Source organism: Strigops habroptila, chromosome 11 (genome assembly GCF_004027225.2).
Source record: "Strigops habroptila isolate Jane chromosome 11, bStrHab1.2.pri, whole genome shotgun sequence".
NCBI classification, from domain to species: Eukaryota; Metazoa; Chordata; class Aves; order Psittaciformes; family Psittacidae; genus Strigops; species Strigops habroptila.
This window is the reverse complement of record NC_046360.1, coordinates 382,754-394,943: the sequence shown is the minus strand read 5'-3', so window position 1 is coordinate 394,943 and position 12,190 is coordinate 382,754. Positions and strand designations below refer to the sequence as shown.

The 12,190-nt window shown below is 50.0% G+C and overlaps 1 protein-coding gene across 3 annotated transcripts in view; it reads right to left on the bottom strand.

The window, feature by feature from the left end:
• TTC28 (tetratricopeptide repeat domain 28) overlaps nucleotides 1–12,190 on the bottom strand; it is a 124,322-nt gene that overhangs the window by 7,052 nt on the left and 105,080 nt on the right. For 2 of the 3 annotated variants that reach the window (XM_030502127.1, XM_030502130.1), the window contains 8 exons: nucleotides 7,217–7,361; nucleotides 6,453–6,632; nucleotides 5,267–5,987; nucleotides 4,719–4,843; nucleotides 3,432–3,663; nucleotides 2,937–3,013; nucleotides 963–986; nucleotides 21–150 (listed from right to left, as the gene is read on the bottom strand). In XM_030502127.1, the coding sequence (XP_030357987.1) occupies nucleotides 21–150; nucleotides 963–986; nucleotides 2,937–3,013; nucleotides 3,432–3,663; nucleotides 4,719–4,843; nucleotides 5,267–5,987; nucleotides 6,453–6,632; nucleotides 7,217–7,361 (1,634 nt within the window). The remainder of the gene's footprint in view (nucleotides 1–20; nucleotides 151–962; nucleotides 987–2,936; nucleotides 3,014–3,431; nucleotides 3,664–4,718; nucleotides 4,844–5,266; nucleotides 5,988–6,452; nucleotides 6,633–7,216; nucleotides 7,362–12,190) is intronic. The other variant, XM_030502128.1, reaches the window with a different exon arrangement.

The window sequence follows — 12,190 nt, the reverse complement described above, 5'->3', positions numbered from 1 at the left end:
GGAAAGAAGTGTTCTCCTACCTAGAGCTGCCAGGAACTCATGACAGCCGGGTAGCCTCCAGAGTTGGACACTGATGGAAACCTGGATTGGTGCAGAGGAGAAATCTTGCTCCTTCTCGCCTGCCTGAAGTTGAACCAGGACTTGATGCAGCTGAAGATAACGATACAAACATTAGCTATTCCATACAATCACACCACTGCTTTTCTGACAGTCACAGCCCAGGCAATGCACTGCAAACATCCCTTTCCCTGTACATCCATGTACTCAGCTGCTGCTCCTTAACAGAACAGTGAGATAAAAAGCTCTGGCAGGGGGACAGTCCAGGGACAGCAACAATGGACAAAGCTTAACAGCAGCAAAGGCAGGGACAGAAGAGGGGTGAGCGCTAGGCACGGGGGTGTGGCCAGTGGAAATTGAGCAAGCAGCACAGCAGGAACATCTGTGAAGTGAAAGAAAAGCAAAGAGATACTTTGGGACTGCTCACAGAAATATACTAAAGCCCATTCCACGACTGAGCCATACTCCTTATGCAAGTCTCAAGAAACTCCTTCTCAGCATTTAACTGGGCAGAACGAGTCATATGAAACCATGGAAGACTTTCCTAATACCTCCATGGCCTCCAGGAAAGACGTTTCTCAACTGTGCCCAAGGGACAGGAGTAGCAAAGTAGAGAAGAAATGTGTTTATGAAGATCTGACACAAATTAAGGTGCCAGGATTCCACATTATTCAAAAACACAGTCAGGGCAGGAAGGATGGAAAGTCATTAATGAGGGACCAGCTAACCTCAGGACCACCCATCTCTTACAACCCACACAAACTTGCATGGTCTTTTTTTCATAGTAGGACATGGAGCAAATTCCAGCCCTGAAAGCAGGAACTCTGAAGCACAGGGAAATGGGTCTGCAGTAACTGAGGCATTCTACCCTGCATGGCAGTGTCATCCCCCAGTGTAATACTCACCATTCCCACCATATTTTTAACAGCCTTCGGGCAGCAGATAACAAGAAAGGAAAAGAGAGAAGAAAAGAAAGAAACAACACAGGTTATTCTGTGCTATGCAGTGCCTGTGATCGGGAGCCCTGCAGTGACACATCCACATGCAAACCAGCATCCTGACTGCAAGAAGCTCTATCCAGAGAAAGAAGGGAGCAATGGAAGTGGCTTGAGCTGTGAATCAGGAGTCCAACAGCGTGGGAACAGGCAGCTGGAATCTGGGAGTGCCCAGCTCATCACAACCAACTCCAACAGGCACACTCAGGCCAACCCATCTTCTGGCAGAAGGCTGAACATGAAACAAGCTCTTCTCTTGTTTTCTCTGGGATACATTATTGGCAATCCCTAACTTTTCCCTGCACATGTGGTGGTGCTGAAGTTCTCTCTTCTGTGGTTCCTACCTTCTGCTTTGCACTACAGGTAAGCATTTTCTATCCAGAGCAAAAGACCAGGCTCCCTGCCTTGCTGCTTCACGAATGCCAAGAGCTGCTCCTGTAGGACACCCATCATCCACACGTGAGAAAGAGTGAGCAACAGCCACTGCCTGACTAGCCACCACGTTTTGGGTTTGAACAAACTCTCCTCTCCTCTGGGACAGGCAGAGCTGGAGCAGCTCGCACCTGAGCTGCTGAGAGGCAGGAGGGGAAGAAAGGCAGCAATGGCAAGGGAAGGGAGGCCTCAGCTGACACCCTCCCAACCTGTAGTTGGATAACTCTGTGCAAAGGAAATTCTGCCTGGGGCTTGGGCTACAGAGGAACATCTGCAAAACCAAAGCAACACCCTGCCAGCATTTACTGCATGGGGCAGCTGAGGAACCACTAACACATTCGGATCTATCGGAATGTTTTCTTCTACTCATCACGTCCCTTCGACTCTGGGCCTCCCCCTGGTGGCACCAAGGAAAATATAATCCTGTTACTCAACCACGGAAGTCCCAGGCACTGACGGAAAGAGCCAAGGCAAGAAAGCAAAGTGCCGTGAAGGACAAGCCATAAGAAATACCTCATGCACTACTGCAGATCACAACAAGAAACCCTTTCCTTGAAGCAGACTCCGTGTCATGGGTTGAAAAAACAAGCCTCTTAGCAGGTAACAGCAAAGCTGGGGCTCTTGTCTTGTGTGTTGTACAGAGAGACAACACAACAGAATGAAGGGGAATCCTCTGAAGCTACAGAGATAACTCCAGCTACCCACCATGGAATTTCCCTACAACACTTCTGCATGGGGAAGGGCAAAGGAGAGGTGAGCTGTTACACCCATTCGCTCTGTGCAGTGTGCTCATTCAGTAGAGCAGGCAAACAAGCAAGATAAATCTCATTTGAGGAGCAATCGGGACAGTAAGAAACATGTAATGGAAAGCCAGCCAGGCTAGTGGCACAGGGAAGGGTTAAGTTAGGCATGCTAGAGAGGCTGGGGAGAGGGAGGAAGGTGAAGGAGATTGTGGGGAGCAGGGAGGAGTCCCACTGCCTTTCTCCTGAAGGCAGTGATCCCATCAGGAGAGCTATGAGCGTGCACACCAGGAGCAGCACAGGCTCAGCAAGTTTTCTGACAGACCTTGCATTGTCCAAAGTCAACTGTACCTTGGGACTTTGGTAATTACAGTGGAGAAAGACCAGCCAACACGGGCCCTAGACAGGATGGCCAAATAGCAATTAGTGGTTCTGCCACTCATTTCCCATATTTTGCTTCCCCCTCACTGCAGTAGGTATCATGTTTTCACTTCTGTCACTGAATGGGGAGGCTCAAGGCCATGCAGCCCAGTGACACACCTGCGTTTTTCTCTTCTGGACATAGACTTTCATTCACACAAACAGGTCAGTTTAGAATTTCAACCCTGAGGTCTCATTGAGCTCTGGGTCAATCAATCAGGGCATAAACCATTCTGTGTGTTTCTGAAGAACCATTCGGAAACTGGTACTGTGGGAAAACTTCCCAACTCACCCTGTTGATAAGCTGTTCTCCTGTTTCTGAAGCTGTGATAAGCTTACAAAGTGCCTGAAGTGCGGGGTTAGGCAAACCTGAAAAACATCAGCAGAAACAGGGATTGTTCAGCATCTGTCTCGAGTGCTAGATATGCAACAAACCTGAACAGAACACAGACTCAGCTAATTCCTAAAATCTCTGCCCCACATCACTGACCAGTTCTGGAAGAGCAGCAATTTCCAGAAAGCAAAAGGTTTTCCCGCTTTGCATCTGATTATACATTTTCTGACTGAGAGCTGGGAGAAAGAAATAGTCACTTCATGCTTCTCAGATACTGGACCCAGCAGTAAGTGATTCCCATCTATGACAAAATTTTCAGTAAGCACTTTCAGAACTTTTACCCTGCTAAATACTTCATTGATGTAAAACATCAGTGGTTTACAGCTTCCATCACAGGAAGGCAGGGGAAGGTTGATGTCTGCTTGGACAGAGCCCATGCTGGCCTGCTCTTACCTAGGAGGGACTGTATGGTGGTGCTGCACTGCTGCAGCCGGTCACCAGGGTCAGAGGTTGGGAAGAACACTGCTGCTGGGAGGCCACTGGCTGGAGGGTCCAGCCGAAATCCTACTGCGGTGAGTAGTGCCTGCCAGCCTGGAATGCCACCCACTTTATTCTCCACACTTTGCTGGGAGGTATACATGGAGTTGTGCTGCCCGTTCTGGATTCGCTGCAATGATTTCTCCACCTTTGGGGAAAATACAGCATTAGGTTATTTTAGAAGAGATTTTTGCTAACTGCCTCTTTCTACACAGCGAAAAGGCAGGAACAGCAGGTTGAGAGACAGCAAACCCATGGCTGAACCTGCCCATCTTACAGAGAAGGACGTTAGTGCCCTTGAAAAGAGGCTCCAGTAACTTTGTGCTCACAGCTCTAAAATCACTGTGACGAGTGTCGATGCTCGCTGGGATGCTGGGGAAGGTAATGCCACAGGAAACTAAGTACCAGTTTGCCTGTGACAGTTTCCCCTAAGCCTGACAGCTGCATTTCTCCCCTAAAGATCTCATGTTCAGATTCCCGTCTCTCGCAGCCACTTCTTATCACCAGGCAAGAGTCTGCAGCTACATGGGAACCGGCAGAGACGTATCCCCACAAAACCCAGCAACTGGGAGCACTAGCAATATTTGCAGGTTTCCCTCATCCTATGGATACGCCACATTCTTGTGGAACCACAGAAGATACGTTGGAAAGACAAGTATTAAAAGTCATGAGAGATTATTCTAGCCATCTGGCAGTTTGGCTTCAGCCTGGCTGCTCCCCACAACAGGCTATTGGCACAGATGGGGATAAAAGTGCCTCTTGCTTTCCAAGCATGCAAAGAGGCAGCAGACACTGCTCTGCATTTCCATTCCTGCAATGTTCAGAGCTAGTCTCCTTTAGAAACAATTAACCCCAATGATTATCTAGTTTTTAAAGCAGAGACCCACTTCAACAGCTAAAGCAAACCAGATGGGTCTGGGGAGAGTCTGGTCACAATACAATGTAAGATTTCACTTACTTTGCCTCTTTTTGCTCTGGACACTTCATCAGGTGTCCAAGTCTTCCCACACTGACCCAGAGCTTTCATAGAAAACTACCTTATGGTAAGGGAGAGGGGTTGAAGGTGCATATTCAAGTGGGAGTGGCTGCAACAGGGTATTTCTCTTCTTATTCAGAATTTACAGGTGCATACCCACAGGTAACATTAACTCACAACTACACTGGCAATGCCCTTCCCCATGCCTGTGGTTTCCTTCCTCTTACCAGATGTAGCAGGACACGCAGAGCATCTCGTGCTCTGTTAGGGTGCTGCAGAATCTCAGTCAGGGCTTGTCCTACTAGTGAAGAAGGGCTGTTCAGCTTCATATCGCTCCCAATTAGCATGAAGCCTGCAGGATTCAGAATAAGAGACAGTCAATCTCCTTTTGTTATGGAAAATGCTCAAAACAGAAGCAATATCCTCTGCCCTCTCAGACCAATGGTTCACTGCACTCTGCAGAGTGATACTCTTTTCCCAGAGCAGTTCCCTGCCCATTCCCATAGACTGAACTTCCAGAAAGCTTCTAGATGCTTCTTACATGTCCTCCTCTATTAAATCAATAGTGTTTTCCTGTTCAAGCAAGTGGAAAAACACTGTAATGCAGCTAAACTTGTGCTAGCATGCCGCAGGAGTCCTTTACAGCAGGACTGAACTCTGGGAGAGCACAGGGCACATGCTACTCCCAGCTACCTGCTGGCACTGCTCCTTGCTTAACTCAATCTGGTGCAACAGCAACTAGAAACCTGTCTTGTCAAAAGCAGATTCTTCCTACCTGCCCAGTTGGATGGATGGGAGAACTGCTTGCTGCTCTGTACGGTTTTCATCGCTTCTCCAAGGGCTGCGCTGGCTTTCATCCCATTTAAGAGGGAGGAATAGAAGGCATGCACAAACATTTTGGAAGCAGCCACAGGAACGGGCCAGAGTGACACTAGGACACACTGAGCCCCAGCAGCCAAGAATGCTCTTGTCAAACCAATTACTCCATCAGCAGTGACTTTGCTGTTGGATTCTTGGTAGGAGCCAAGAACCACTAATTTGACAGGAAGCCGCAGATCCAGGACATCAGCTGCTGTAAGCAGGAACTCCTGCAGAGGAGGGCAGTCCAAGATGCTCTCCACATCACTGGCATCATCCTGCATCCGAAGGGATTCTGGGATTGTGTAGGGGTTCCCAAAAGAACTCTTGCTGCTGGCTGGAGTGCTGTCAGTGTTGGGTGTCAGGACCAAAGCAGCCAGTTTCCAGGAGACATGGGTTGCAAAATGGACACATTCTGCCTGAGTGAGGGCACTCATGACCCTCTCTTTAGTTGCAGCACAGCCAACTAAGGGCTGGCAGCTGAGTAGCTCAGACACCATATATGCTTCCTCCTCTGCAGAGGGCATAGGTCCCCATAGCCACCTGTCCATAACTGCTGAAGGGAGCTTGGGATTTCCTACGACAGCTGCCATTGAGGTAGAACTGGAGTAAGCAGGAGTATTCTTCCTCGCATGGGACTACAGAGAGAAAGAGAAAATGGGGTTCAAAGATCTGTTTGCTATGGTGCTGATAATGAAATAGCCTGTCTCTTTGGCTCTAAACAGGAGTCTGGTTGTCTTAAGTACAAAAACAACCCCTTTGTGTTCCTTTAGTTTCTTCCATTTAACTATTCCAAGGAACACCTGCACTTGAGCCCAGCCAGGATTTCTATCCCAACATCTTGGGTGAACAGATAGGTAAGAACAGAAAGCAACAGCCTTAGCCCAGGTCCCTTTGAGGGCTGTAGCAGAGCTTAAAGCATGAAGAAGAGCATCACAGCTGTGGTGCTCAACATTCTTACCAGGGCTGGGAGTGCCTCCACAGGGAGGCACATTTGGGGCTTCTGTTCTTGTGCCTGGCTGCTGCTTTTCTAGCACACATAGGAACCTGCACCCCACAGGAGAGGTTCTATGAGAGTGAGGATTTATAAGGTAATGTCAGACCTTGGAGCTGGGATTCAGCGACTGGATGGATGGCACTGCAATGAGGCTGAAGCGCTCATAGAGGTACTCATTGGAGGAACTGCCCTTCAGGAGAGCAAAAGGAATGAGGTACAGTTCTCCCTCCAGAACCAGGATCAGTTGGCGGTGGCGGCCAACAGGCCCACTGGAATGCATCAAACCCTGGAAAACAGAGAGAGAGAATCAGCTCAGTCCTTTCACTCCATCAGTGCCCCACCTGCGCTTCCCAAGGTTTGCAAATACCCACATCAGAATTACACTCCATGTGAACACAGATGTGACGGGTGAACCCACACTGGAGTGGACGCATCCCCACAGCTGGGCTGTGCTCACCTCTGCACAAACAACCCCACTGAGAAGAACAATCCCTGAGCGCACTGACAGGCTGCACAGACCCCTCACAGCAGCTCCTGCTCCAGCACAGAACCCTTGTGAACACCAACCACCGATGTCTTGTCAATATTATTATCACCTTATCCTTTGAAAGGGAATATTTTTTCTGACACTGCATTTCAAACTAGCAGTTCCCTACATGGAACAAGTGGGATTCACACCGTGATCCACCAGCACAGCGCTCAAGGTCCCTGGCTTCCACCTTCCAACACAGCCCATCTCACCCTCTGGGAAGACCAAGTGAAAACCACCACACTTCAGATACAATCCCCAAGCTGCCTATTCTTGCTTTCCCACACTGGCAGGGAATTTTGGTAAGTGAATCTCTGTATTTGTCAGCACCAAAGGCTTACTCCTTCCATAGGTCCTATCAGTAAGTCGTAGAGCGCACGGAGTGGGGGTTTGGTGAAGGAATTCTGCCTCCTTGGAAGAGATGATGTTCCATCCTTAACAGGAGACATGGTGCTGCTGAACAGACTGGTCATGCTCTGACAGCTCCTGTGGGCAAAAGGCAAGTGAGAGGTCAGTTGCAGAAATGTGAGGTCCACTGCAGGTTGTCCTGACTTTATAACACTGACTTCATTCTCCCACTCAGCTTCATACCACAATGAACATCGACACTAATGGCAGGGTGAAGCAGCTGCAGACAGCATATTACATTGCTATGGAGCTTTTCTACAAACTCAAGTGCCTGAAGTGCTGTTCACAGTTGTTACTGCATACGAATGTACAGCAGTTGCATGCAGGCAAATGAGACCCATTAACAACTGACTGCAATCACAGGAAGATTTGCACTTGGGCTGTGCACCAATTAATCTAGCATGGCACCAACAGGAACTGTAACAACAGGCAAACAAACATGCCGTGAAGATTATGCCTGCACTTGCTGTCACTGCTCTGAAGGGCTCCAGGAAGTCAGATGTGAGAGCTCACCTGGAGCCCCTTTCTGACATCCCCACAGACCTCTGCATGGGCTCCTGGCATCACCAGCCACCAAACACCATCGCTCTGAGGAGACTGAGATGGCTACAGAAAGTTACTGCCCTGCTGAGGAAATGATGTTGCCCCATTCTGGTCTCACCAATCCAGCAGCTGTGCTCCCCAGAAATGCTACCCTCGGCTTGGTGCCACGAACAACCATTTTATGGGAAAAGGATAACTTTCCAGAGTTTTAACAGGTGGGCCTTAAAGAAAAAGCGGAGAGGGAAATAAGACATTGCACAGTAATGGCAGTGCACATCCCTCTAGTATACGCTGCCGGTCTAGAAGGGCAGGGACACCCCACTGCTCACCACCGAGCAGGTAGAGCCCCAGTCCCAGCCCAGCCCTGCCCTCCACATACGAGGCCATGTGCCAGCAGGCGGCATTCGCTGCCTCCCCTGCTGCTAACACCCGGATTCACTGCGGGGAGCAGGGGCTTGATCACCCTCCTCAGCAGAACCCCTTTCAGCTGGCTTTCACAGACAAGCAGCTCTAGATTTATTCCTTCACCACTCTGATTGCTTTTTATTAGAGCAAAAGCAAGGGAGCATCATAAATCTCTCACATCTCTTGCCTGTGTGTTTGTGTACACAAAGAAGAGTGAGAAAATCCATAGGAGGAGGATGGACAGACATCTCCTGTAGCAGGCAGCACAGTGGGGCCCTGGCCAGCCCACTCCCTTCTCCCAAGCCAGTGCAAACAAAGGGCTCCCTGGGTGGCTTGTCAAGCTGATTTTGAGTGCAGGCGATTTCAGTGGGACAAGAGGGAGACTTGTCAATCTTTTGGCCAAAAGCCCTTCTCCAGAGTACCTGTGCTGGCTTCCCAGATGCTGCACTGACCATTTCTACCCTGCTCTTGCAATGTACAGGGCTCCCCTGATTTCTGGGGCAGTAAAATCTCCCACTGGACATCTCTGTACAGACGTCGCAGTGCTGCTTATTTAACCCTTTGTGTAAGGCAGCCTGACCTGCAGCAAGCAGGAGAAACAGCACAAACAGGGACTCAGGACTGCAGCATGTATTAGCATTAACACTGCTTCTGCCCTTTGTCTGGGAGATGCGAGAACAAAGCAACGATCCCATGACAGCCTCACAGAAAGGGGGAGAAAGCCCATGCCCTGCAAGCCTCGAGCTCAGACTGATTTGGCCTAGCACCAGTTTTCCAGGGCCTGGCTCTGCTTACTGAGATGACTGTGGCTGAGCACGGGCAGGAAGGACGGATTCACCCCAGCACCAGCACAGAGCTGCTCTGGCCTTGGCACTCACTCATTAGGACTCTGGACAAGTCAAATGCTACTCATGACCAAGCACAGGCATTCAGGAGGGCTGACAGTCAGACTTACTGCTGCAGTGGTCCAGCAATGGACATCCATCAGGCCCGTCCCTCTGCAAGCCTTCCTCAAAAAGACTCTTCCTAGAGATACAGCCCCGAATCCACATTCAGGGCCTTGACACACTCCCAATACCGAGCTGTGGGAAGCTCCAGAAAACACTCAGATATGAGCTCCCTGCGGATGCTTCCAAGGATCTGCAATTATCTCCAGAACCCACCAGTGGTTGCACAAAACCCACAGACCACCCAGCACTGTGCTTGTGTGGTCTGTACTTGGGCAGCTACAGCGCTGCACCCCATATGGAAGAGAACCACACAGACAGGAGACGCCAGATAGGACAACACTGCTGTCCTATCTGCCCTCCAGAGACCTCTCTTTATCCTAGGCCAGCCAGCACCCCTGGCACGGCTGGAAGGCTGCCCAGGGGGGAAGGACCTGGGCGTGTTGGTCTACAGACAGCTGAACATGAGCAGCTTGTGCCCTGGTGGCCAAGAACAATGGCACCCTCGTCTGTATCAGCACCAGTGTGGCAGCAGGACCAGCGCAGTGATTGTCCCCCTGTGCTGGGCACTGGTGAGGCTGCACCTCAAATCCTGTGCTCAGTTCTGGGCCCCTCACTACAAGAGAGACAGTGAGGTGCTGGAGCGGGGCCAGAGAAAGGCAACGGAGCTGGTGCAGGGCCTGGAGCACAAGTGTGATGAGGAACGGCTGAGGGACCTTGGGGGGTTTAGTCTGGAGAAGAGAAGGCTCAGGGGGAACCTTATCGCTTTCTACAACTGCCTGACAGGAGGATGGAGCCAGGAGGGGGCTGGTCTCTGCTCCCAAGGAACAAGGGATGGGACAAGAGGAAACAGCCTCAAGCTGCCCCAGGGGAGGTTTAGGTGGGATATCAGGAACAATTTCTTCCCCAAAGGGTGGTCAGGCATTGGAACGGGTTGCCCACGGCTTAAAAAGATGTGCAGATGTGGCACTGGGCGACGTGGTTTAGTTGTGGGATTGGCAGTGCTAGATTAATGGTTGGACTTGATCTTAAAAGATCTTTTTCAACCTAAATGATTCTATATTGCTCCTTACCTCCCAGTTTACCTTTTACAAATTTTCACCATGCTGCATTGCAGTAACTGCCCTCAGGGAAGTGTATCTGACCCTCTGAATAGCATCAGGGCTGATTCTCATGTTTTCTGCGGGTGCATGGGAAGAGGACAAACTGCATCCCCATGATGTTGGAGAGGCCACGGAAAAGGTGGGGGAGGTATATGCAGGTACAGACAGTGACCAAGTCCCTTGCTGGAGCAGAAGATGACTAGCAGGGAGGAAACCAGATTTTAATCTGGAAACCAAACCAAAGTCTACAAGCTCTGAGGAGCACAGAAAACAGAAGCTGCATAAGGCATGAGCAGCTGGGACTATCTTGAGGGATGTATCAGTGGCATCCACATCTTAGACAGCTATTGCCCAGTACTGAGACCACTGCAGCATCCCTTCAGCACTTCTTTCTCCTCCAAAGTCCATATCTTCTCAGAAGATCCTTAAGCTGACTGCCAAACCCCCATGGTTTGGCTTTTCTAAGCAGAACTGGCCAAAAGATCTTACTATTCTCTGCTTACAAGCCACGTTACCTGATGACAGCAGCCAGAGGGCACCCGCCCCAGACCAAGGGTTTCCTTTCAGTCACCCGCTTGTCGCCAGACATGGAGATTGGATGGCTCCAAACAGTCCCAGCATCTCCAGGGCCTCATTTTCTAACGTGGGACCTTAACAGCATGTGCAATTCCTGTGCGTGAGGGAACTTGCACTGGCCCCAAGCCATGAAAACTCCCTTGACGATCTCCAACATTCAAGCACAAGATGTGAACATGCATTCAGGCCCCACATGAGGAATGCAGGGCCTGTCTTGGCAGTAGGAAAGACAAGCTCTTATTCTAAGCTCCAAGCAGGCCCTACTTCTCTTCAGCCCCTGCAGTGCAGAAGCCAAAGCAAACAGGCCCCATACCTTCAATCCACGCTTGTGAGCCACAGTTTCACCATCACCTGAAGCACTAAAGCAGCAACAATCCACTCAGCATTGACCTACAGCTACATGAACTGACTCCAGTACTAGCTGGCAGAAAAACCACTGCACAGTGGAGGTGAGCTGGAGTGTGAGGCTGCAAGATCAAAGCTTGTGCTCTAACCATTCAATCCTGTTGCTTAACCAAAGTCTAAGAGCACAGAATTTTATGTTCCCATTTTATTTCTTAATCTGTTCTGCTATGTGCAAAACAGATGTGGCAATGAGCCCCCTGGCATGCCCCATCTGCAGGCAAAAGGTGGGCAGACAGGCAGGTTATACAGTAGTGTCTTCTCATCCTCTTCATCTCAGTGCTCATGGTGAGAGCATCAAGGACACAGCTGCTTATAGTGCTCCCCTCAATGCTTTTGTGAGGGTGCTTTTAATTCAGTGCCCAAGCTGCCCCATCCCTGAGCTTCTCCTAAGAGCTGCAAACCAGTTACCTGATAAGACACCTGAGGTAAGCTCCTGGATGTGGGTCCAAGGGAATGCACTTAGCTCCTATGGAGCAGAAAGACATAGATGCTGCACGGTTGGCTTCTGCAGTGTTCCTGAGTATTAGCATTCCCTGAAGCAGAATCAGATCATATTTTCCCCTGTAATCAGAGGGGCATTCTCCTGTCCTTCTAAGCCTGAGGAACTAGCGAAACATCTCGGCAATTCTGGGGATCTGCCTGTTTGATCCAAACCGCGCAAGTACTCAACAGTTCATCATCAGTGCAGCAGCTCGAGCAGACACGCATGTGGAGTTTGGAAAGAAAAATCAGGGCAGTTGTTGGTGCCAACAGGCAGCTCCCAGTTTCACGGGGATGCTGTTACAGCTCGCAAGCTCCAGCGATGGCTCATAGCACTGCAGGCTGATCACATTTCTTTTCCAGCTGAGAAAGGCCTGGGGTATCTTGTGCTCCCCCAATCCATGCTGGAGCACAGATCCAACCAGAAATCCTGGGGTGCATTAAGAAC